At 37.1% G+C, this 24,270-nt stretch overlaps 1 protein-coding gene across 1 annotated transcript in view; it reads right to left on the minus strand.

Annotated features, from left to right (window-relative positions):
* DCDC1 (doublecortin domain containing 1) overlaps nucleotides 1-24,270 on the minus strand; it is a 460,096-nt gene that overhangs the window by 410,246 nt on the left and 25,580 nt on the right. The window contains 3 exon segments of the mRNA XM_055091474.1: nucleotides 13,507-13,669; nucleotides 14,129-14,285; nucleotides 15,498-15,767. Coding sequence (XP_054947449.1) covers nucleotides 13,507-13,669; nucleotides 14,129-14,285; nucleotides 15,498-15,767 — 590 coding nt within the window.

Here is a 24,270-nt window from a genome sequence, read left to right on the forward strand (position 1 = left end):
GGACACTTTACTCCACTTAAAAATTAGGCAGCCTAAATTTTTTTTTTTTTTTTTTTTTTTTTGCGGTACGCGGGCCTCTCACTGCCGCGGCCTCTACCGCTGCGGAGCACAGGCTCCGGACGCGCAGGCCCAGCGGCCATGGCTCATGGGCCCAGCCGCTCCGCGGCACGCGGGATCCTCCCAGACCGGGGCACGAACCCACATCCCCTGCATCGACAGGCGGACTCCCAACCACTGTGCCACCAGGGAAAACCCCTAAACTTTTTTAAAAATCACATTTCTGAAGTTCCAAATAGGTTTTTTGAAAGAACTCTAGGTGGATCTAGGAAAACCACATAATAAATTTTCAAATAAATTTGAAAATATTCTTTACAACATAAATTATATAAAGGTGTTTTTGTTTGTTTGTTTGTTTTTGTTGTGTTTTTTTTTTTTTTTTGCAGTACGCGGGCCTCTCACTGTTGTGGCCTCTCCCATTGAGAAGCACAGACGCACAGGCCCAGCGGCCATGGCTCAAGGGCCCACCCGCTCCGCGGCATGTGGGATCTTCCCGGACCGGGGCACGAAGCTGTGTCCCCCGCAGCGGCAGGCAGACTCTCAACCACTGCGCCACCAGGGAAGCCCTATATAGGTGTTTTTAAAGGTACTCCTACTTTCCAGATCCTTGTTGATAAACACGGAAAGACGATTGGAAATACATAAAACTTTTTATACAAGTAGAGATTTTTAAAACAACCTAAAAAGCAGCCTAATAAAATAATACTAATGATGACTAAAACATATTAATAATATACTAGATAGGCAGCAAAGCCTTAAAAGCATGGGCTCTGAAGCCATACTCCAGGGATCTGAAACTTAACTTTGCCTCTTACTAACTCTGTAACCTTGCAAAATTAGTCAATCTCATTTGTCTTAGTTTTCTTATCTGAAAAATGGGAACAATAATAGTAATTCCCTTACCTGTTTTATGGATGAAAGAAATTTCTACAGATAGAACACTTTTGTGTAAATATGAAACACAGTAAATGTTGCTGATATTATTATCCTCCTCGTGATTTTCACCAAGAAATTAGCATATAGAAAGCAGTGTGTTAAGTACTTTGTAGACACTAACTGGTCTTATCCTCAAAACCCTACGAAGCAGATAATATTACAATCTTCATATCACAGATGAGGAAAATGAGACCTGGAGAAATTAAGCAACTAGATCTGTATAATAAATCGATTAAGAGAATCAGAGATCAGACCCAGGCTGAATGATTCCAGAGCCTGCTTTTTTAACCGTGACACTGTACACTCCCTCAAGTGCCTAAAAAGTAATAAAAGAATTCCCCTGCTTTAAAATAACTGGATTTCCCATGCTTCTTACTTTCCCACTTTCTACCATCATCCCACCTTAGCACCCATTTAAAAAGCATCTGCCTTTAGTGGCTATATTTTGTTCAAAATGTCCTTATGGAAACCACTGTGACTCAGTTTACAAATCTTTGTGTCTGTTGTCAGTCAAATAAGGTTTCTCAACCTCAGCAAGTGTTGACATTTCTTTGTTCTTTGTTGCGGGGGGCTGTACTATGCGTTGCGGAATGTTTAGCAGCATCCCTGGCCTCTACCCATTAGATGCCAGTAGCACCTTCCCCGTTGGGATAACCAGAAAATGTTTCCAGACATTGCCAAATGTTCCCCAGGAGTTGAAATTTCCCCTAGTTGAGAACCACTGCAGTAAAGGAGTTTGAGACAATCCCCTTCTGTAGAGGTGCAGGGAGCTGTGAATAAGCTACTGGCACACACCATGCTCTTTTTCGATTCCAACTTTTGATCATGACTCTTCCCCTCCCTCTTTGCTGGGCTATCTTCCTTCCTTCTCAACTCAGTGCCACCTCCTTTAATCTACCCTCTTCAGGCTTCACAGCCTCACCTTTGCGTCCCTCATTTTATTGAACTCTTCCGTTTTTGTATGTGTGTCCCTGTCAGACTTTGAACATCTCAAGGGTATTAAATGTGTTTTCATCTGTGTACCTCCAGTATCTGGTATGTTATAAACAAGTGTGATTGCTGGATGTTTAACAAAATAATAAAAGTTGATCATACATTTTCAGTGTGAGCATTTGTTCCCCGCTGCAGAGCCAGCACCTGAAACAATGTTTAATCCCATAGTAAATGCCCAATAAATATTTGGAAAATATTTTTCAAACATGTCAGATCAGAGTATGACTATTATTTCATTAGGTGGATATTAGGTAATATTTCCATTAGGTAGATATTAACTTGACTTATATTTTCTCTGTATATTGGAAAAAGATTACATTTTTATACTCATGATTAATTAGCATTTTCATTACCACGTCCCTCCTTGAATTTACTCAAAAACCAGAATATGTATCACGGAGGACAAAGTAAGAAGAAGCAAAAAAGTCATAGGCTTAGTGCATTACTTTGCACGGGTTCAGAACTGTAAAACCAATGAAACTTAAAAAATTATTGATTCTAACCACCCATTTCATTTACTCAATTAGTCATTCAACATACATTCACTGAGTGCCTACCAAACATTCCCTGCTAGAGATGCTGCACAGGGAGGACCTCAGAGTTCTTGGTCTTTTGGGAGAACAAGAAAGGAAAACAACACACAGTATGACAGGTGCTTAGTCAGAGATGTCACAGGGTATTGAGGGAGCCTGGAGTAGGGGCACATGCCACAGCCTGTGGTGGCCAAGAAAGTCTCCCCAGGGGAAGGATGTGAGGTAGGACTTGAAGGATACATGGAGTTAGCAAAAGAGGGAAAGCATCCTCCAGGGAGGGGAAAAAATGTAGGTGAAGACCCAGAGTTATACAACAGTATGATGGACTGTTGGGAGGAAACTGAACACAGAGAAACCAGAGATGGGAGCAAGGAAGGCGGGATGTAGCCTATACAGATCAGAGCCTCTGCACAACTCTAAGGAGTTCCACATTCCCCAAAGCAAGCCATTCGAATCTTTTGGACAGGAGGGACTACTGGAAAAATCTTCCTTACATTAAGGCAAAATCCATTTCCCTATGGAACAAAGCTATTGGGGTAAGTGAGGACGAGTACAGATCTGGAACAGCATGTCTCGAAGTGTGCACCACGGGCCTTCTATATGAGAACCAACTGGAGGACCAGGGAACCCTCACATTTAGCAACACGAGGTGAATCACAGCTCTAGGGACATATGCCTTCATATGAAGAAAGGTGATGAGGGCTGACAGCCAGGGTAAGCATTATTACATCCAGAGGCAAGAAGAAAAACAGAATCTGACTCTTTCACACCAGCTTGGAGCACCTGAGGATGCTCAACAAAGACCTGAGTGGGTGTTAGCCCTGGTGAGAAAGAGGGTTAAGCAAGGCTGGGAGTGGGTGGAATAAGGAGTAATCAAGCGGTGAGGGGACTGTTGGGCATGGGGGACAGGAAGCCAGTCTGAGTATTAAAGCAAGAAATGTATTGCCATCTAAACCCACTTTGAACTTCTCAGGAAACATACTAGCCATAGCTAACAAATGCTTTCTACGCCTCTGTCTTTTGTTAACTTTCTCATCCCAAAACCCTGACACCCCTCCCAGGGCTGAGGCTATCTGGTACCTTTGTAAGAATTAGAAAACAGCCTCGGGCCTCCCTGGCGGTGCAGTGGTTGAGAATCCACCTGCCAATGCAGGGGACACGGGTTCGAGCCCTGGTCCGGGAAGATCCCACATGCCACGGAGCAACTAAGACGATGCACCACAACTACTGAGCCTGTGCTCTAGAGCCCGCGAGCCACAACTACTGAGCCCACGCACTGCAACTACTGAAGCCCGCACTCCTAGAGCCCATGCTCCACAATGAGAGAAGCCACCGCAATGAGAAGCCCGCGCACCGCAACGAAGAGTAGCCCCTGCTCACCGCAACTAGAGAAAGCCCCGCGCGCAGCAACAAAGACCCAACACAGCCAAAAATAAATAAATAAAATAAATTTATTTAAAAAAAAAAAAAGAAAAAAGAAAGAAAACAGCCTCTCCACCCCCACCCAGCTCCACAGTCCTTCAGCTGTGCACGACAGGGAGCAGTGGCCCAAAACCTTCCCAAAGGTCACCCCGTCTCCTCTTTCTTACTTCCTTACTTTCCATAATAGTTAATAAGCACCTACTGTATGCAAGGTACTATGAGAAATACAAAGGGAAGTGTTAAATGAAGAAGAAATCCTCCCCCCACCCCCGCACTCCCCAGCCCCCAAAAGAAAAAAAGATTGAGGGTAGAGAATGGGTAAAAAAGGGCATTCCTGAGAGGATGTGGGAAGACTGAAAATCACAGATCTATAGGTTCCTGGGAGAATAATTTATCCCAGCACTCCACTTTGGACCATTGTCTCATCTCAGACAAGCATTAGCATAACCATTAGCCTCTCTGCCATGTAATTATTCTTGGGCTGGCTTACTCTGGCCCCCTGCCAAACGGGAACATTCACAAATCTACATATGAATTTGGGATAGGGGATTTTTAATATACTCCTTCTAAATGTCCACTCACTGTTTGCAGCCAGGCAGGCTGCTCTAATGAGGTCTTTACCCTCCCCTCCCACCACCACCTCATTGGAATAGGGATGGTTCATCATGGTACCTATTTGGTCCTTCATTCAATCACTGAACAACATTTACTGAGCAACTATTAAGTGCCAGGCCCTGTGCCAAAAAATGATGGTGAACAAGGCAGCCATGGTTTATGCCCTAAGGAACTTGGTTTAGAGGGGGAAATCGGATGTTTATTTCACCAGTCATTATAAATCTGATGATCACAAAAGGGTACATTGAGAATGAGCTTTTCCTTACTAGTGGGAGCTTCCGCAGAAAGTAGGACCAAATACAATGCCAATCCATCCATGAAGCTCAAAAGCAGGAGCCTTGGAGTTCCCCTTTGGAGAGTTCTTCAATCTCCCCCTTGTTGACAGTACTCTCAGCAAATTCTCTGTCCCTACACACACAACTGTCAAAGAAGGGGTCCTAGACTCACTTTATCATCTCATGCCCTCCTTTAAATTTGCTAGTCACACCTAGTGGGTTCCAAAGCATCATGACCAGACCCACCCCAGTGTTTCTCTCTAGAAAGTTAAGAGCCCACTGGGTGAGGATAGGGGTGAGGCCTGCACTCTAGTGAAGTTCTAGTGAAGCTCTGTCATAACCTTTGGAAAAACTTCCCCAAAGGGCTACATCCCAGTGAAGTCCCCTTGACTGTTCATGTTCATACACTTACTCTCTTGCAACACTCAGAGAATATTATGCCCCAACCATAGGATATATTTTATTTTGAAGAACCCACATCCTATTTTATTTTCCTGGTTTTGTTTATAACTAAGTCATGAAAAAAATAAGGCATGTTCTAGCATTAGAAGGTCTATCTACAATATCACCACATTTTCTCAGTCTACTTCAAAAAAAGCCAATGCCTGCCAAGAAATTAAATAAATCTGGGTGCTCCCCACATTGTAATTTTCCATTTTGCATGCTCCAGGCAAAGAGAATACTGCCTTATTCTGTCACCAGAATAAAAGCAGCAAACTTGCAACTTCAAATCCATGAGCTTATTAAAAATCTTATTTTTAAAAATTCATTCTCTTGGAGTTGGGCAATAAACTTGAAAATACATTAATGCTCTGACTGTCAAGTAAGTATAGATAATGACATTAAATATGAACAAGCACATCATTTCATGGGTGCAAGACGAGTTTATAAAATATAAATGCTCTGACAGTAAGAAAACATACTGCTATATTCAATTATATCATCTGCTCAAAATACAATTGCTTCTGTGTTTGGTAAATAGACTAAATCCAGGTCACATTCCTGTGTTCAACTGAGTTTCTAGTCACTCCCTTTTCTCTAAATACTTGCGTTCTTTGTTTCTACATGTTCTTAAGTGTCATCATTTATTGCTATAGGCATGATGGCTATACTTAACTAATAATGACAGTGGTTGTCATTAGATTTTAACTCAGTAACACTAGTCTGACATATCATTTGAAGTATGTCTTCAATTTAAATTTGATTAAAATTACAAACATCCCATCTATTGTGCCAATCAAAATGTTGTCACCCTTTCCCTGAACTTTTCTATGAACTTTCTTGAAATAAGTTATGGCAGCTTAAAGTTAAGGCTAGCCTTGGGTCATAAACATATTTTAAAATACCACTCTTGGAATTGAGCAGAGCAAGGCCAATTGGGGCTCCTTTTCTAAAAGGACTTGATTTTGACTTACACCCCAGAAAAATTCTCAAGGCAAAAAGTACAATATAGTGAGACTTCCAAGGCTTTAACTCAGATTCCCATATCATGCTGTAACACAAGTGCTCGGTAGGGATTTTAATTTGATTGTATGTATTTTAAGATCTCGGACCTAGCAAATAGCTTTGGTAGTAAAACCAGGTACTTTCTTGTACGCAAAACTGATGGAAACGTGTTGAGCAAGAGATGGAGCAAAAGAAGGAAAATAGATAAAGAGCATATGTGCAAATACAATGTTTTAGACACATGTACAGCAGGCTTCTTACACACATCATCTTATTTACTCCTCATAGCTACACTATTGGGCTCAATTTATGGATGAGGAGACTGAGGCTTAGAGAGGTTAAGTGACTTGCCCAGGTTCATAGAGTAGTTTGCTTCCCTGGCAGTGATAAAAAAAGTAGAGACAGGGATTCCCTGGTGGCGCAGTGGTTGAGTCCGCCTGCCGATGCAGGGGACGCGGGTTCGTGCCCCGGTCCGGGAGGATCCCGCATGCCGTGGAGCGGCTGGGTCCGTGAGCCATGGCCACTGGGCCTGCGCATCCGGAGCCTGTGCTCTGCAACGGGAGAGGCCACAGCAGTGAGAGGTCCGCGGACCGCAAAAAAAAAAAAAAAAGTAGAGACAAATTATTGGGTTGTTGTTGCTGTTTTCCCGAACCCAGGCAGCTATTCTGGGAAGGTAACAGTGGACACAAGGTTCTGATTAATAGCCTTGGGATCCTTTTTTTTTTTTTAGTGTTTTTCTATGTATGGGAAGATGCAAGAGCCTGGGCTCATTGAAAATATTCCTTTGATATGCATCTTTTTAAAATAAATAAATAAATAAATTTATTTATTTACTTATTTATTTATTTATGGCTGCGTGGGCTTTATCCAGTTGAGGCGAGTGGGGGCTACTCTTCATTGCCGTGCGTGGGCTCCTCAGTACCGTGGCTTCTCTTGTTGCGGAGCACGGGCTCTAGGTGCGCGGGCCTCAATAGTTGTGGCACGTGGGCTCAGTAGTTGTGGCTCGCAGGCTCTAGAGCACAGGCTCAATAGTTGTGGTGCACGGGCTTAGTTGCTCCGCGGCATGTGGGATCTTCCCGGACCAGGGCTCGAACCCGTGTCCCCTGCATTGACAGGTGGATTCTTAACCACTGCGCCACCAGGGAAGCCCTGCCTTGGGATCTTAACAGCATTTGGAACTTTAGTTATGTTTATGAAATGCTATTCTCTGTGTTCTATTTTGACGATGGATTTATAAACATTTAATTTTCAAATAATTTATCTTTTTTTTAGAAAAATAAGACACTATCCAATAATCCTTTTAGATATTATTACCTCTATTATACAGGTAAGGATAATGACGTGCAGACCAATCTGCCCAAGGTCATATAACAGGGACTAGAATCTTGCAATACCATCTGACTTCAAGTCGAGTGTTCTTCCCACTAAATAATAATGCATTTCTCATGTCTCTCCTAACAGATGTCTGAAAGCTTCAAAAACGAATGGTTTGGAAGGCAAAACCCTGAAAGAGTACATATAGACTATATAAATGAATTCTCAGGTAAAGAAGCAAGCAGGGTAGGTAGACAACTGCCTAAGAGATTTCATTTAAAAAGGTTACTGCAAACGCCTGGTTCAGTTTTTAAATTCCCTCCTTTTGTTTCCATGACATCATTTATTCTTGTGATACCACCCTTTTTATTGCCTTTATAACACTTAACACTGTCAAAAATAACTTATTTAGTTCTCTATATGTTTATGTCTATTGCTTCTTCCACCTTATTAGAACCAGAGTTCCATGAGACCTCTGTCTTGTTCACACCATATCCTGGCATACGGTAGGGATTCAATAAACACTTCTTGAGGAAATGACTGAATGAATGAATGGTCTCTCTTTAACTATTCCTCTGTTTCCTTAGACGGAACCATATGGTTTTTTTTATTGCCTTCCACACACTCTCTCAGCTCTAGTCAGGGAGATGTTCTCTCTGTCCACTTTTACCCATGTAACAAACAACTCAAGGTGATAAAGACAGCATTTATAACCCTTCTGAGTTAATATCCTAGTGAGAATTAAAATTTATCAGATTTCTTTGCAGCTATGACAGAAAGACCATATCCAAAACCCTTAAGGTCAGATGTGATTCCATAAGTAGAAATTTTTGAATTTCAAAAATGTTAATATGTTACATGTATCAAATATTATGTAATGTGCCCAGCAAGGTCTAGGAGAGCAGCCCATAATCAAACACATTAATTATTTTTCATCAAAACAATCGATTGGTTATACCAAATAAGGTCCTGCTATTAAATGAGTTATGAAAAAATTGTTTGGTCATCTGTAATTTTGGATTTTATAATTGCATATAAGAGAGTGTGGACTTGTAGCACTAACTCAGGGGTTGTAAGGAGAAGGTATAATACACTTTAAGCACATGCTGAGTGCATGGCATACAGAAAGTATTCAAATTATCAGGACAGTTATAGGTTTGCAGGCATCTTCATTAAACAAGTGTAGCCTCTGTGTGCATATACACAATATATACAATTCAACAATTCATGAATATGTCAAGAATTTAGATGTTTCTCAATGATTTGCTATTTTGACAGTATGAGATGCTGCCATATGCATGCTCTAAATATTCCTACTGGCTAAGGATTCTTTTCGGTGGGGAGGGGGGTCCATCTCTTGCAATGTCTTCAGACCCACATCTGTTTATATAGTAAGGATACTGCACACATTTATAGGTTTAAAACTTTTGAAATAGGGAAATATATAAAATATGTGCCTATAGTTTTACCCTCACTTGTAGAAACAGATAAAAGAATCATGTGCTCTCTCAGAAGTGGGTTTTTTTTCTTTTTTTCTCTGCATAATATCATTTTCCTGCTTTTGGTATATGCAGCTAAGTGGGAGATGAGGTGGACTGACAATCTCAACTAATACATATACTATACAAAAAAAATGATAAGAGAGAATTTGGGAACACCCACTCTAACTCCTGCTGCAGCTGCCCAAGTTAAGCAGTGGTCACCCTATGGGTGAGCATCACAAAGGCCAGTATTAGCTTTAGCAGGACAAATGCAGCCATCGGTGTAGACAGCACTGTAGCATTGTCCTGAGATCCAGCCCCAAGAATAGCAAGTGTGATGTGGGTAGTGGGTTACTTCTTGAAACTTGTGCTTTTAACACAACCATTTAAAAATCGACAAATTCAGGAGACATATAATGGAACAGAATATAATGCATGAATCCAAGTTCATTAAACTAATGCATTTTTTGAAAAACAAAATATGACAGAACATTTCATTACTGATGCAGATATGAGAAAAAGTGTTATGCTGCTATTTAGAATGTGTCTTGTATGCCGTGGAATTGAAATATTTCCAAATCATCAATAATTAAAATGATGAGAATCCATCATTTCACTGACATTTACTTCTACATGAAAAGATGGCCTATTTTAAATGTTATCACACATATTCTTGTCAATCACTAGCTGTCACAGCAAATTATTTCATTTTGTAGATCACATGGCAGTTAGCAGAAATCTCTAGGTTTAAATTGAGATCTTAGGTGTAGTATCAAGAACTCTTTTCATGCATTTTTTTTTCTGTGACTACATCTTCACAATACAGTATATAAAAGATGTAAAATCCTATTCGCAATACTCAGTTTCACTTCTGGCTAACAAAACTCAGGACTGAAATGAATCACTATAAATGATAACACTGAAAGCCAAATAGTAGAATAGGATATACAGGAAAGAATGAAAATACAAAACGAAAAAAAAAATAAATTAATTAATAAAACCAATCAGAAATCCATACAATGAAACTTGGACCTAATGAATTAGGCCCAAACAGATTTTTTCCCTCATCTTTTTTAAGACATTTAAGCTACTGCAGAGCATGAACCATTTCTTATGCTAGGTTTGCATTGCCTACAGCTCCTAGCAGTTATAAAGGAGCTGAACTCTTATAAACCCCACGAATCTGACGCAAGAAGTTTCACTGTGCCACTATTAAGCAGAAGATCCAGGAAACTGTGAATAAAACCTAAACCGTATGCCCATGAACCTGAAAACTTTAAAAATGCCTTTTCAAACACCTCATTAACTACATCTTCACAGTTCTAGAGGAATCATTAATAAATTTCAGAATCTTCAAATGGCAGAATTACAAGACTTAATAAGACAGTTGATCTTCATCAAATGTCTTCATAAAAATTCTTTCTGTTTTTCCCACACACAATTAATCTTTCTGTTTAGGTGTTCAACTTCAAATATAAGAATTATTCTAATATTGCATTTCAACAGGGAATGCTTCATGTCAGTCTTGACCTTGGCTTGACCTCTATATGAAAGCTCTGTGTTTGGAGGTATGTGATGAATAGCTCTCCAGCTTTCTATTAAATCCAGTGCCACTGGCTGTCAACAGTGATGCTCAAAAGGGGTGGTAAAATATTTCAAAAATCAGAGATGTTCTGCAGGTCTCTTTCTACCTTAGTAAATCTGGAAATAGTTCTAAGGTAATTTTCACTGTCTACACTATTTTTCTAAAGAATAAGAAAATAATGAAGTATGGAAATATAATTGCCAAAATATACATAGATTTATTTGGCTTTCCTGTGCCAGAAATAAAGTAAATTTTCCTTTGGAGGGCCCAAAGCATTCGGTTTAAAAAATTTTTTTAATTTAAAATCAGAGATGAAGGGATCATGACAAAAAAAGAAATCAGACTATGAGTCCCTTTTTTATCTGTCTCTGATCTGGCCTCGTACCTGGCACATAGTAGACTCTCAATGAATGTTTGTTGAATGAATGAAAGTCAGTATATTAAAATAATGACCAGTTACTGACTCAAATGCTTGTTGGTTAGTTGTACATAAAATATTCATGCTTATTTGGAAAGATACAACAGTAACACCAAATTCTGCCAGGTGTTTTCCTCCTATTTACTTTAAGAAAATAGAATTTTCCAACTTCTGAGAATGCCTCCTTACTCTAAATTTATCTACCACTTTCAAAGCTACTCATGCATGTTTTATTTTTATGGTAAACTCATGACAACAAGTTGGCAAATTATCGATTATCTATGAAACTCATGCAAGAAAGGTAATTTTAACCTGATTTGAAAAAGCATATGTGAATGTGTAGGTGGTATACATATATGAAATCTTCCCACACCCCTCTCAAATTATATACATATATATGATAAATTACATATATGAAATAAATTATTATTTAATATATATATAATAAATTACTGGTGTTTATATTCTTGTTCTGAAAGAAACCAAGTATCAGTTTTTAGGCTTATAGGCTTATCTATGAGCTTAACTTAGACAAGTGGCTTTTTCCCCATTATACTTAAGTCTTTTTAACGGACATGTGATATGCTAGTCTGTGTCCAAGCTCACCTACAATTTCTTTTCTCAAAAGACGAGGCACATCTGCCACCTGCTCTACTCCGTGTCCCAGCAACAACTGTCGAGCAGCATAAAGATTGATTATCAGTCAAAAACCATTGCACAACACCAGATTTTGGTGGGTTAAGCTTGCTGATCCAGCAAGAGATGGTGTGAAATTTTCAGGAGTGTGTGCCAACATTTTGGTGCTAAAAGAACAGCAGTGCATGTCACAGTGAAACACAGCCAAAGATACGCAGACAAAGCAGAGAAGTTTTTTGTTCTAGACTTGGCTTTAAAAGGAGAAAAGAGAAAACAAAAAGTAGGAGGAAATTAGTTTGTACATTTAAAAGTCATCCACCAAGCTTAGTCATGTGTGTAACATTGTTATTTTAGGCATATATGTCCAGATCTTCTAAGAAGCTTAGCTGTAAATAATTTTTATATATCTCTTGCAAAATACCATAATCATAAGAACGGCAAGTACTTCTGATTAATAAAAATAAATGAGGAACTTAAGGAAGCATTTATTACATATATATCTGAATATAAAAAAGTCACAGAAACATTTACCCACAAAGACTCATGCTTTTATACAAGCAGATGATTCAATGAATACAAAATAAAGGCAGCCATATTTTAAAGTTAAAGCAAAATTTGAAAAATATATGGGTCTACACTACTGCATAGGTAATTTTCACTGTGTATTGTAGCAACAAGTTTCTTTACAAGGACCAAATTACCTTGAACTTTCTAATGAATTCAAGAAATGATTTCCTAATGATCAAGTATTCTTAAAGAGATAGAAATCCTAGTATCATTTTATATAATAATAACAGAAGAAGAATTTTCATCACTTCATCTGTAATGAACTTCAGAATTACTTTTCTTCTACTTATGCAATTACTGCCTAGACTTGCCTTTGGTTCACTGGCTTTACAGCAGTTGCAGGAAAAAAAAATACTTCTAATAAGGTATAAAGCAGAGGGGAATACAGCAGTTAGATACACTGAATTTGTAAGGCAAAGTTCTTATGTCATTTAAATGTGATTACCATATACAGCACTTGATAACAGACCCTGGGTATGACATGCTTAGAAGAATATTCTTAGACAGTGGTATTTTTATTTCTCTCTTAAAACAGATTCTTTCCCACTGAAAAAAAACTTTTTTATTTTAGAAAATCTCCACATTTCTGAAATGTTAGAAACAATGGACTTTTAAAAAAGACCTTACCTACAAGTGTGTCTAAAATATACATATTCATATTTTGTAAATGTAAAAAATATATATATATATTTCAAGGTTAAAAGTCAAGCTGTAGCATTTATCTTATGAAAAATTTTATTTGGAAAATCACATGTATATAGGAATTATATGTTCATTACTGGCCACATTTTCAAAATTATGTTAATGCCATCTGAAAAAAGACCAAGAGTGTAAATGAATAAATGATACTTGAAACTTTGAACTATTTTCTGAGAGAATAAGTCTAATGAATTATGTCTGTTGAGTGTCACAGAAACTAAACAGTAAATTCAATAATCTCTGATTTAATTTATTATATTTTCACCATTTAACCTCCTGCAGGCTCCCTAATGTCTATTCAGATCTATATTAAATTAAGCACCAATGCTAATGAAGGGCAATAAACGTGGCTGTCAGTGGATTTTTCTTTCATTAAGCACATTATCCTCTTACTGAGCTGTAAATGCGTAAACATTAGTTTTGTTAAACCATGCAAAAAAGACAGAATGAAAATCATTTTTTAATTGCACCCCTTAAGCAATTTACTGTGTGTGGGGGGGGCTGGGGTAGGGTGGTTTTTTTTTTTTACCTTTAATTTTTTTGAATGGATCTAAAAAGGGCTCTCCCGTTGAAACATAAACATCGGCTTCACAGGGTATGTCTTCGGGTTCGAGGGCTTCAGTGCCGTCTGCCAAGAATACTCGTCGTGCAGCCATGTTCAGATTCAGCTTTTCCGTGCACTCCTCCAGCAACTAATAGAAAAAAGCAAGAGGTAAGAGAAAGGGATTGACAACAAAGAAAGTAACACATTTCCGCTAAACAAAAGACGCAATGATCAAATAGAAAGCCACTGAGCCACTTGCCAAGTAACTCAATAACTCCGCCAATATGGTTATTTTGTAGCAGTTGAAAATATACAAATAGGTTAATCACAACACTGAGAATATTTGATTCTCAAATTCCGGTCCTTGAACATTCCATAATTTTAACAATACTATAGAGATATAAAGCCATTGTATCTGTTTAATTAAATATACTACTTATATATTGATAAAAAAAGGAATGAAATGCCTGTGAGGTCTATGTATATACATATAAGCAATTTACAGATACAGAAAATTTTAAACAATAAATGTCATCTTTCTCACTTTTCACAGATAAAGAGAATAAGGGAAGAAATAAAGCACTGAAAACTTGTGGACACCAGTTACCAAGGTGATGGTTGGTACAGTAACTTTGGCAAAAACTGTTCTAGATCCATTTTTGTAAGCTGTTACTCTAATCACTCTGGGTTGAAGTTTGTATCTCTGAGACAATCTATGCCAATCCTGGTCCAACTTAAATTTTAAAGAAGAGAACTCTGCAACTCTGAAGAAAAAAACACACAACAATTTGTGCACGTTAATTAGTAAAACTATTTAAGTAAATATTATCCTGGGTATTTTCTACAGATATAAGCACTAACGATTGTTCTTAAATATTCCTCAAAAAAAAATCTTTTTATAAGATAAGATTGTCCATATATTCTTAAATATTAAAAAAAATTTAATACATGTTTGCCAAAACTGTTCATGTAAAACACGTATCTCAGAATAAACCATTTAAATCACTTTACTATAAAACATCACAACACTCATTTAAAAAAATTATACATATATATATGCTATATTCTAACAGAAAGCAAAAAAAATAGTAATATGGTCTTAATATCATGAAATAGTAAATGGCTAAGATTTTCCCTTAAGTTTTCATGTTTATCAAAGTTCTTCCATTTTTTTAAAAAGATTTGAAATTCAAATACATCATACTAAACTTTTCATTCTGAAGTCAATTTTATTGCTTTCATTTCAAATTGCTTGGGGGCAGTAAGAGAAGATTTCTAAGTTTTGTTTTCTGTCAAAACCAGTTTCAATCCGTATTATTTTTCTCAGCAAAAGTACATGTAAATGACTAACATGTCATACTTTTTACTTGAGTTCTCTAGCTAACCCTGGTAACTCCTAATGCCACAGCAGCAAGGTAAACATTTTAAAGTAAAACTGTGAGATAAATTAAAACCACGATATATCCACCTATTTGAACATATGAAAATAATGTGAATATCAGTTTCTTAGTTTAATTTTTATTTTTATCAACATTTTCTTCTATCCATAAACTCTTAACAGTTTATGATAACAATCTTGATGTGAAAACATACACAAAATGGTTTTATAAGTTCATTTCAATTTGATTTTATTTCAAATATTGGTTAAATATCAAAGGTATGCATTTCTACTTTTACACAAATATCTGGTAAACCAAGGTATTTCATGGTCTTAGCCTGATTCTGCTTCAAATATTCCTTTCAGAATTTCATATTATCCACGTTCAAGTGTATCTCATGTTTTCCCCAAGTGTAATAAGCAACATTCTACTCAGGTGCTTTCAAAGAAAAAAGTAAACAAAACAAAAGCAGAAACAAAACCCTAGAGATGTGTTACATTTTAATGTTTGAAATAGTCAACTGAGTCATTATAAATTCTGCTCAAAGGAAAAAGCTTCAACAGTCAGTTAAAAAGAACAGAGAACAGCTTTGATTACCTCAATTGACCCACTGGAGCACTGACAGGTCTGTTTCTCTTGGATGCTGATATAAAAAAGGAATTGTTTTTACTGTTTGATTTGTAGCTATCTGGGTCTGATATTTCATCATGGCTATGATCTGATGCTGTTTGATGTGTGGAGCAATCTTGAAGTCCTGACCCTTCTGAGGCTGCCGCTGAATGTAAAAGTCTGTTGGGGCCAAACTGAGGCTGCAAATAATCTTCAGTAGGTTTAGTAACTGCTTTTGCCTGGGATGACATAAACTCTCTGAAAGAAACAATGCAGGGAAGAATACAGTGAATTGATGTGTAATCACTTATTAACAGCTATCACACAATAACTAGTTGTGTGCTAGGTGCTAGACAAAACATTACACACTTGGACAGTATTTTGCTTAAGCCTTACAATATCCCTGGGAGGTGGGTACTATTTTTATCCTCATTTTACAGATTTTAAAAGTTGTGGCTCAAAGAGGCTAATTAACTTGCCCGGCCTCACATAATCAGTAGTTGACTTGGTGGGAAACTGAACTGCAAGATGTCCTAAAATAAAACCCACATTCATAACCATTAAATTTAATCACTTAATGAAACTAAAGAAGAAAAATTGTGTAATGCTTGAAGCAATGTTAAGTAACATTTTAAAATTCTTAACATTGATTTATTAAACACTAGCACTCTGTTAAGTATTAGTAAATATAAAAATTAAAGAGATGTGGCTCCTACCCTCAAGAATCTTGCAAACTATCCCCTAATAAAGAGAGAATGTTATGTTAAATAAACTGCTTAGAACGCTGGGTGTATATTAACCTTAAGTGCGAAAAGAATTCCTTGAAGGCAAACTTTTGTGCGCTGGAATAAAGTTGGTAAAGTCTTTACAGCAGACCTGGGATTAGGCGATAACTCATCCTGGTTTGCTCAGGACTCTTCTGGCTTTGGCACTAAAAGCCACACATCTCAAAAATTCCCTTACTCTCAGACAAATTGGGACAGTTGATTACCCTACCTGGTATTTAAGCTGAAACAGTAGTATTTAAATGAACTAAATACTTGAACAGGGGACCACATGACCTGGGATGATATGTAAATCTGTGCAAATACCAAGTCAGAAAGATGGAAAATGTAGAATTGCTGGCATGATAAAATGAAACAAGCTTAAACATATTTGAGAATATTGAGCTGTTGGGTAGAGGATCAGCCATAGAAGATAGTTAGTTTCCATGCATTACTGTAATTGGGGCTATTTTTATACCAACCATACCTGCCTCTTTCCAATTTGCTAGTTCCTCAATAGTCCTTATAAGTAATATAATGTAACCTCCCCATCCACACAGTTACAAAATAACACATGCTTAGTGTGGAAAGCTTGTCACGAACAACCCCTACTCCAAATTTTTCTCATCCACAAATTTCATTATAATCACAATTATTTCATCTGGCCTGTCTTCATTATGTCCACAAGGGTGTAAAATGGTTTATTATTTCCTCTGAAAGAATGGAAGGTAGTTATGTGCCACAGGGTAAATGGTTGCATGTGGATGAGAGTTGGAAGTCCCCATAATACAGGACTTTATTCCCCCTTGAAAATCCTCCCCATTTATTTATGAGTCCCTAAGGTAGTGCACTATAAATTCCTAAAATTGCCTCCTAAGTCCCTATAAAAATCTGTTGGTGAGAGTCATAGCTGTTTCGTCTTACTACCTCACTGCTGCCACTGGCCATCACAAGAGCAATGAGATCCACATGGAGGTGCTGCCTTGTAGTATTCCCCAAGATTCCAGTGCTTGGAATGCCAGAACAGTTCAGTACAGAGGTGGGAAGAAGAGACATCTCTCTAACTCTATTTTATACTAAGTCACCTGGACACTGAAGCAGGTGAAGTTGTAGGCAGAGTCCCAGAAAGTCTTCATTGAATAGTTTCATCAGCTCTCTTAGCCCTTACCCACTCAGTTACAGGGACACTAACCCAGTCCACTGGCTAGATAAGGAATAAATAGTATATCATACCCTTCATAATGACAATAATAGTAACAATACTAACAGTTAATGACTACAAAGCACTTATTGTGACAGTCACTGTTCTAAGCATTTTACTTATATTTACATTTAATCCTTACAACAGTCCTATATTATATTCTTCCTTTTACAGATGAGTAAACTGAGGGCTTACAGAACTTGCCAAAGGTCACAGAGCAGTCAGGTGTCAGAGACAGGATTCAAATCCAAGTAGTCTGGCTCCACAATATCTATACTTAACTATCGTCCTATAATATTATTCCCATTAATCCTAAAATTTCCTTATTTTCCATTAGTTAGAAAATGGAAGTTCCTATTCAAAAAAGTTCAGGAAAACAGATGGCTACTACAATGGAACTGAAACTTAAAATACAGGAGAGTAATGGGGAGGTGGGCAAGGAGGTAGCTCTACATTAGCAGCAGTGAACCCGTAGTGCTCTTGAGCCAATAAAGCTCTACTATCTAGATGGTATTTAAGTCACCACAATTGTAGTCTCCCTATTTTTCTTTCTTTCTCTTGTTTCTCCTCCCCTTTTAATTTTAAAATACCCTTTTCATCCCCTCTGCAAAAATCTCTTAAAAATCCCATGACATTCAGATTTATTAAAGTGAATTTCCTCCTCCTCCAGATTTATACACATCTTTACATAGTTATCCTCCTTTCAAAGACAGTTTTTGCCATTTGAGAATTTAGCTTGTTTACATTTAATATATATTCACAAGGCTATCTCCTTCACCAGGACAGTCTTTGTCCTCTGAGAATTTACCTTCATGCTTATGCTTTGTTTTCTATTTTTCTTGTTTTGTGTTCCTTTTCATTCTTTTCTTATTTTCTCTTGAATTAAACAATACTTAAAAAAATTGTTACATTTTTCCCTTCTATTAAGTTGTATGCCACACTTTAACCTTATTTTTAGTGGAAACATTAGATATTACAATAAAAACTCTTGTCTTATTAAAGTTTAACATAAATGACTAACTTATTACTTTCAGAAAATGTAAGAATCTTAGACCATATCATATCCATTTATTGCTGTTTCTCTGGCTGGTGAGCAATACTTTTTTATTCCATTTTTCATGGATAGGTGCATCTTTCACAGCTCCTGGTTTTATGCAAGGAACTCAGCTCCAAAATTCTGCTTGCATGGGTCTGAGGCTTTGCACCCTGTCCTCTCTGTGTTTCTTAAGAATTTCTAATTACATAAATTTTATATTATAATTTCTTTTAAGATCTACATTTTGTTACAGCTGTCTTTTATAAAATTTGATAAGTTGTATGGCAGGTTTCTTGGACTTTGTTTTTCCCAACCAGAAAATTCTTAACCAGGAATTCCATGTGGATTTCTAAACCAACTGTTTTAGGAAATGATCTTTTATCCAAAAAATAACCTCACTTTATCTTCAGTTACTGTTGAGGCTTTCTACCACATTCTAGAACTTGGGCTAATTTTATAACACAGATCTTCTTTTTAAGCTTTCTATGTCCATCTTATTATTTTGTCCTGAAGTCTATGATAAGTCTCTACTGTGACACTTTCATTATATCTGTAATTCACATATACACAGATTTCAAGAAGTTCTCTCTTCAGTAAGACTTCTATGCTACCTTCTTGTATAAAAATGTACTTCCTTCCTGTACATTCACATCTGCCCTGGTAGGTTTGATAGCTGAAATCACTATATCATACTGACCCCTTCCTACCATCTAAAATGCTAGACCCTCAATTTCCGTCAAATATTCCAATCATCGTTGTATTACTTACTCTTCTACCACTGGTAAAAATCATTTTTACCACTGGTAAAAAGCATCCTTTTCTAGCCTGAAATCTAAAAGCCACTATATTAGGTTGATACAAGAACATCAATCACACTACTTTAGAAATACATCTTCTTAAGAAATATTTCTTATCTACCTACCTATATTAGTTTTCTATTGCTGTGCAACAAATTACCACAAACTTAGTGGCTTAAAACAACACTTATTTATTATAGCACAGTTTCCGTGGGTCAGAAGTCTGGGCAAAGTTTAGCAGGAACCTCTGCTCGGGATCTCATAAGGCTGAAATCAAGGTGTCAGCTGGGGCTGCAGTCTCATCTGATGCTCAGGGTCTTCTTCCAAGCTCATTTAGTTTTTGCCAGAATTTAGTTCCTTATAGCTAAAGAACTCATAGTTACTATCATCTTCTTTGAAGCCAGGGGAACTCACCTTTCTGACTTTTCTGTCTCTGATCTCCAAACTCTCATTTAAAGAGTAGATCTGATTAGGTCAAGCCCACCCAGGACAATCTCCCATTTGATTAACTCAAAGACAACTGATTATATGCCTTAACTACATCTGCAAAAATCTCCTTTGCCATATAATGTAACCTAATCATGGGAGTGACATCCTATCATATTCAAAATCCCACCCACACTTAAGAGGAGGGAATTATACCAGGCATATATACCAGGGGGTGGAAATCTTGGGGACCAGATTAGATTTCTGCCTACCACACTAGCTATACAATTATGCAGTCTTGACTATCCATTTTTTACACCAAATTTAGATCCAGATATTTTATTTTCTGGAAAATTAAAATGCAACTACTTAAGATTAAATTTGTCATCATTAAATACTGAGACTATTTTAAAGAATGTACCACAGTTTCTGATGGTAAATCCAAAGAGGAACTCAAGAAAGTGCTTTGAGAAGTGGCATTGTTATTAGAATAAATTACTACTTCCTAAAGTAGATATTTTCAAGGGGGGGGTATTCATTTGGATGTAAATGTTCTGGTATATTTCTTTTAAAGAGCATCAGCTACATCACTTCTGAGTTAGTTTATTGTCAGTTATTGGAAATAGATTATTTCTTTTAGCAACTGAATAATTCTTTAGAAATTAGGTCATAAAAAAGAACAAATGTGGTTATGTGTGTCTATACTACAAACATATACAAACTATGTAAATATTTAAGAATTTTATGTGCATTTAGAGAAAGATGAAGTAAAACATGTCAAAACTTAACCTTAAAGCAGTATGGATAAAAAACTATTGGTTAATTAAAAACTATAAAATTTTAGGTTATTGAATCTTTTAAACAATTTCTACGTATGATACAATGGATATGATAAATCACAGGCTGGAAGGTACATTAAGAGATTAACTAAGCTTTTATCCTTTTCTGAAACAGTACTATACCTCATCTACATATAGGATTTCTACTATAATCAAAAAGATTATCAGGGACAGATCTTAAACATTGTGGAACTGACAACCCCCTTAATATCTCAGGCTAATATCTGACTGATTACGCTTTACTCTGCGGTTTCCATTAAATCTAATTTACAATTTTTGTCTCACAAAGCAACAACTAAGTAAAGGTGTGACATCTAAAAGTATAAAATTATGCCCAGGGAGGAGTATAGAAAAAGCAGATAAATAGACCATGACAAGATTTAAAGGTATGATTCTAGTTTTGACAAGAGCAATTTTTCTTCTCATTTCTTCTGTTTTAATAGCATTAGTGAATCTTAGTGACTTTTTATAGCAACTCGAGGAAAACTCCTAATAAAGTCATACTTGCCACTCTCTTACTCAAGGACTTCTACCAAGTGGTGCCACCATTGCCCCCCTGTAATATCCCTCAGCTATAATTACACCACATTGCCTTCCACCGTTCTTACATGTATGCCTTTTTGTCAATGGTGTTCACTCAGCTGATCTATACCGATTACTGTACACCTTTCAATCAGTAAGTATTTAATAAATATTAATCTGAACTCAGTGCTTACACTTTCTAAAACCCCTTCCATAATACAATAATTGTCTATTGGAAGAGAGAAATGTTATATACATTGCCATGAATATAAATTTACAATTACTGACTATGATTAGTACTGTGAAGGAAAAGTCTTGGCTATCATGAGGGTCATCATGAGTTCAGAGGTTAGGGACATAGAGAAAATCTCTACAAAACTGTTCAAGCTGGCAAGACACATGCGAGGAGTTAACCCCATGAGATCCTAGTCACTCCTAATACCAAATCATTCCCCCAGGTCCTGTGCAAGAACTGATGTATTGTTTTGCATATTGATGTGTTTGCTTTGTGATTTATTATGTGATTTCAGATGATTTCATATCCCACTCTGCAATGGTAAGATCCTTGTTTTATCTCTTTTCACTGCGATACTCAACTAGCGACTAATATGCAGGAATTGTTCTTTGATAATTATGACATCGTGCAAAGGTGTGTCACAAAAATGCCATTGATAAGAAACATACACAGTTTAAGTAGTACAATATAATAAAGCCAAAGCTAAGAGTTATGTCGTGTAACGTTGAATATTTATCTAAGAGTCATTCCCCCCTTTAGATAAAAAGCCTAAGTTATGTTTGAATATTCACCCTCTTATGCCCATGGAAGGCATCCCCTGATCAGCTCCAGTGGGTAAATACTCAATGGTCTAACACCAATGATGCTAGTTCCATTTCCCTTGCCTTGTGCTGGTTAATTAAGTAATTTTGGCCAATGAGAAATGAGAAAAAGTCTTTTGGAGAAAGGTTTTATTGCCCTAATAAGAAAGAGATATAAATGATCAAATATCTGTCTTCTTTAGTTGGATATTGTTGAGTGAACATGTGATGAGCCTTGCAAGTAGGAGGAGTCAAACCTAATGATCTAGCCAATATTCTGAGGATAGCAGAGTGCAAGATACAAAGAGCCAGGCTCTTTGATAACCCAGCAGAACCACTGAATTTAACCCTAGAATTGCCCTGCCTCTGAAGTTCCTGTTACATGAGACAGTGGACTGTTCACTTTTCAAGTCACTTTCAGTTGTGTCTCCTGTTACTCTCTGCTAATAGTAGCCTACCTTATACAATTAGATTTCTAATTACATTTGCTTTACTTTTAATTGTATTCAAAATCTGTACTAGTTTTGAATTAATTTTATTATGGGCTAAAATATAAACTATTTTTTATTTATTTTTTTTTTTTGCTGTATGCGGGCCTCTCACCGTTGTGGCCTCTCCCTTTTGCGGAGCACAGGCTCCGGACGCGCAGGCTCAGCGGCCATGCCTCACGGGCCCAGCCGCTCCGCGGCATGTGAGATCCTCCCGGACCGGGGCACGAGCCCGCGTCCCCTGCATCGGCAGGCGGACTCTCAACCACTGCGCCACCAGGGAAGCCCTAAACTATTTTTTAAAAATTTGACTTTTACTTAATCAGGAACACGTCACCAGAAATTTCAGCATAAGCATACAATGACATGGAGGCTTTTTTCCCTGTTTTTTGAAACACAAAGCATCCTTGCTGAGTTTAGATTTCTATGGCAGAAATCTGCACGTGGCTAATAATTCTATTCATAAGTAGGAAGTGTGGGCTTCCCTGGTGGCGCAGTGGTTGGGAGTCCGCCTGCCGGTGCAGGGGACACGGGTTCGTGCCGCGGAGCGGCTGGGCCCGCGCCTCCGGAGCCTGTGCTCCTCAAAAGGGAGAGGCCACAACGGTGAGAGGCCCGCGTACCGCAAAAAAAAAAAAAAAAAAAAAAAAGGAGGAAGTGTGGCTACTTTGACAGATCATGGCTCAATAACAAGCATGCAGGTCTAAGTTATCACACAGTTTGGATGTGAATTCAACATCAGGATAATGACAGTTGCCAAGGATTTGTGCTTGCTGTCGCTTCATACCAGTGTTGTCTGTCAAAATGTCTCTTTTTCTTATACAGAAGCCATAGAATTTTTATGGATAGCAATTACTTACAATATACAATGAAGTACATCAAATCTAACAACCACTCTTTAGCCCCTCATTATTTGGTAGTCTCTTTGTTAAATGTAGTCAACCATTTTCATCTAAATTATTTATTTATACTGTATATTTGACAAGCATATATTTCTCGCTTTATATTCTCATGGCATTTAAACCTTCCTGAAGAGTTATGGGTTTTTTTAATATTGTCATTTGTAAAACTTGCCTTTATCCTATTACCATTTTATTGGTAATTAAACTCTCTAATTGGAATAAATACAAATAAGAAAATGTAAACATGAAGGAAAATGACCCTAAGTACATTCAATAATAAATCACCAGCTTATAATACTGGATAGCAGATAAAAGAAATAACCCCACATACGTTTGGTGCATGGAAACTTGTATAAAATCTGGAGTACACAAAGCACAAAGATTTCACTAATCGTCATCCTACCTTTCCCCCAATGTGATGAAAGAAATAACCTCTAAAGATATAAATAACTTTCTACAATTGCTAGATAAAGTGTGATTTAAACATCATGGAAAGTGAATAATAGAAGTGGTAATAATATATGTGAACAATTTCCCCCAAATTTTATTCTGAACACCAGAAGAAAATATAATTCTAGTTTGACCTAGAAATATTGGTAAAGATACCTTGATTGCAGAGCAATTTTCAGTTATTTTATAACACATAAGTCCAATTTTTATTTGTAACTCAACGACTGAATAATAACTAATGTATTTGTTCAAATTACACATATACTCTAAAGGAGATATTCAATGTCTGTTAAATTGAACTTGCTCGCTTTTGTAGAAGGAAATCTAAACAAGAAGAACAATTTATAAAATTTATAAAAACCCATCTGAGTGTAGGATCAGAGCATAAATCATCCTACCCAAAGGAAAAAAAGAATACTACTTCTGCTTGTACAAAAGTGCAAAGGAATAAAAATAAAGTACATCTTAAATCTAAAGTCAGGGGAGGTTATAGATATTGTAATAAGGATTTTCCAGAGGAAAT

Source organism: Physeter macrocephalus, chromosome 16 (genome assembly GCF_002837175.3).
Source record: "Physeter macrocephalus isolate SW-GA chromosome 16, ASM283717v5, whole genome shotgun sequence".
NCBI classification, from domain to species: Eukaryota; Metazoa; Chordata; class Mammalia; order Artiodactyla; family Physeteridae; genus Physeter; species Physeter macrocephalus.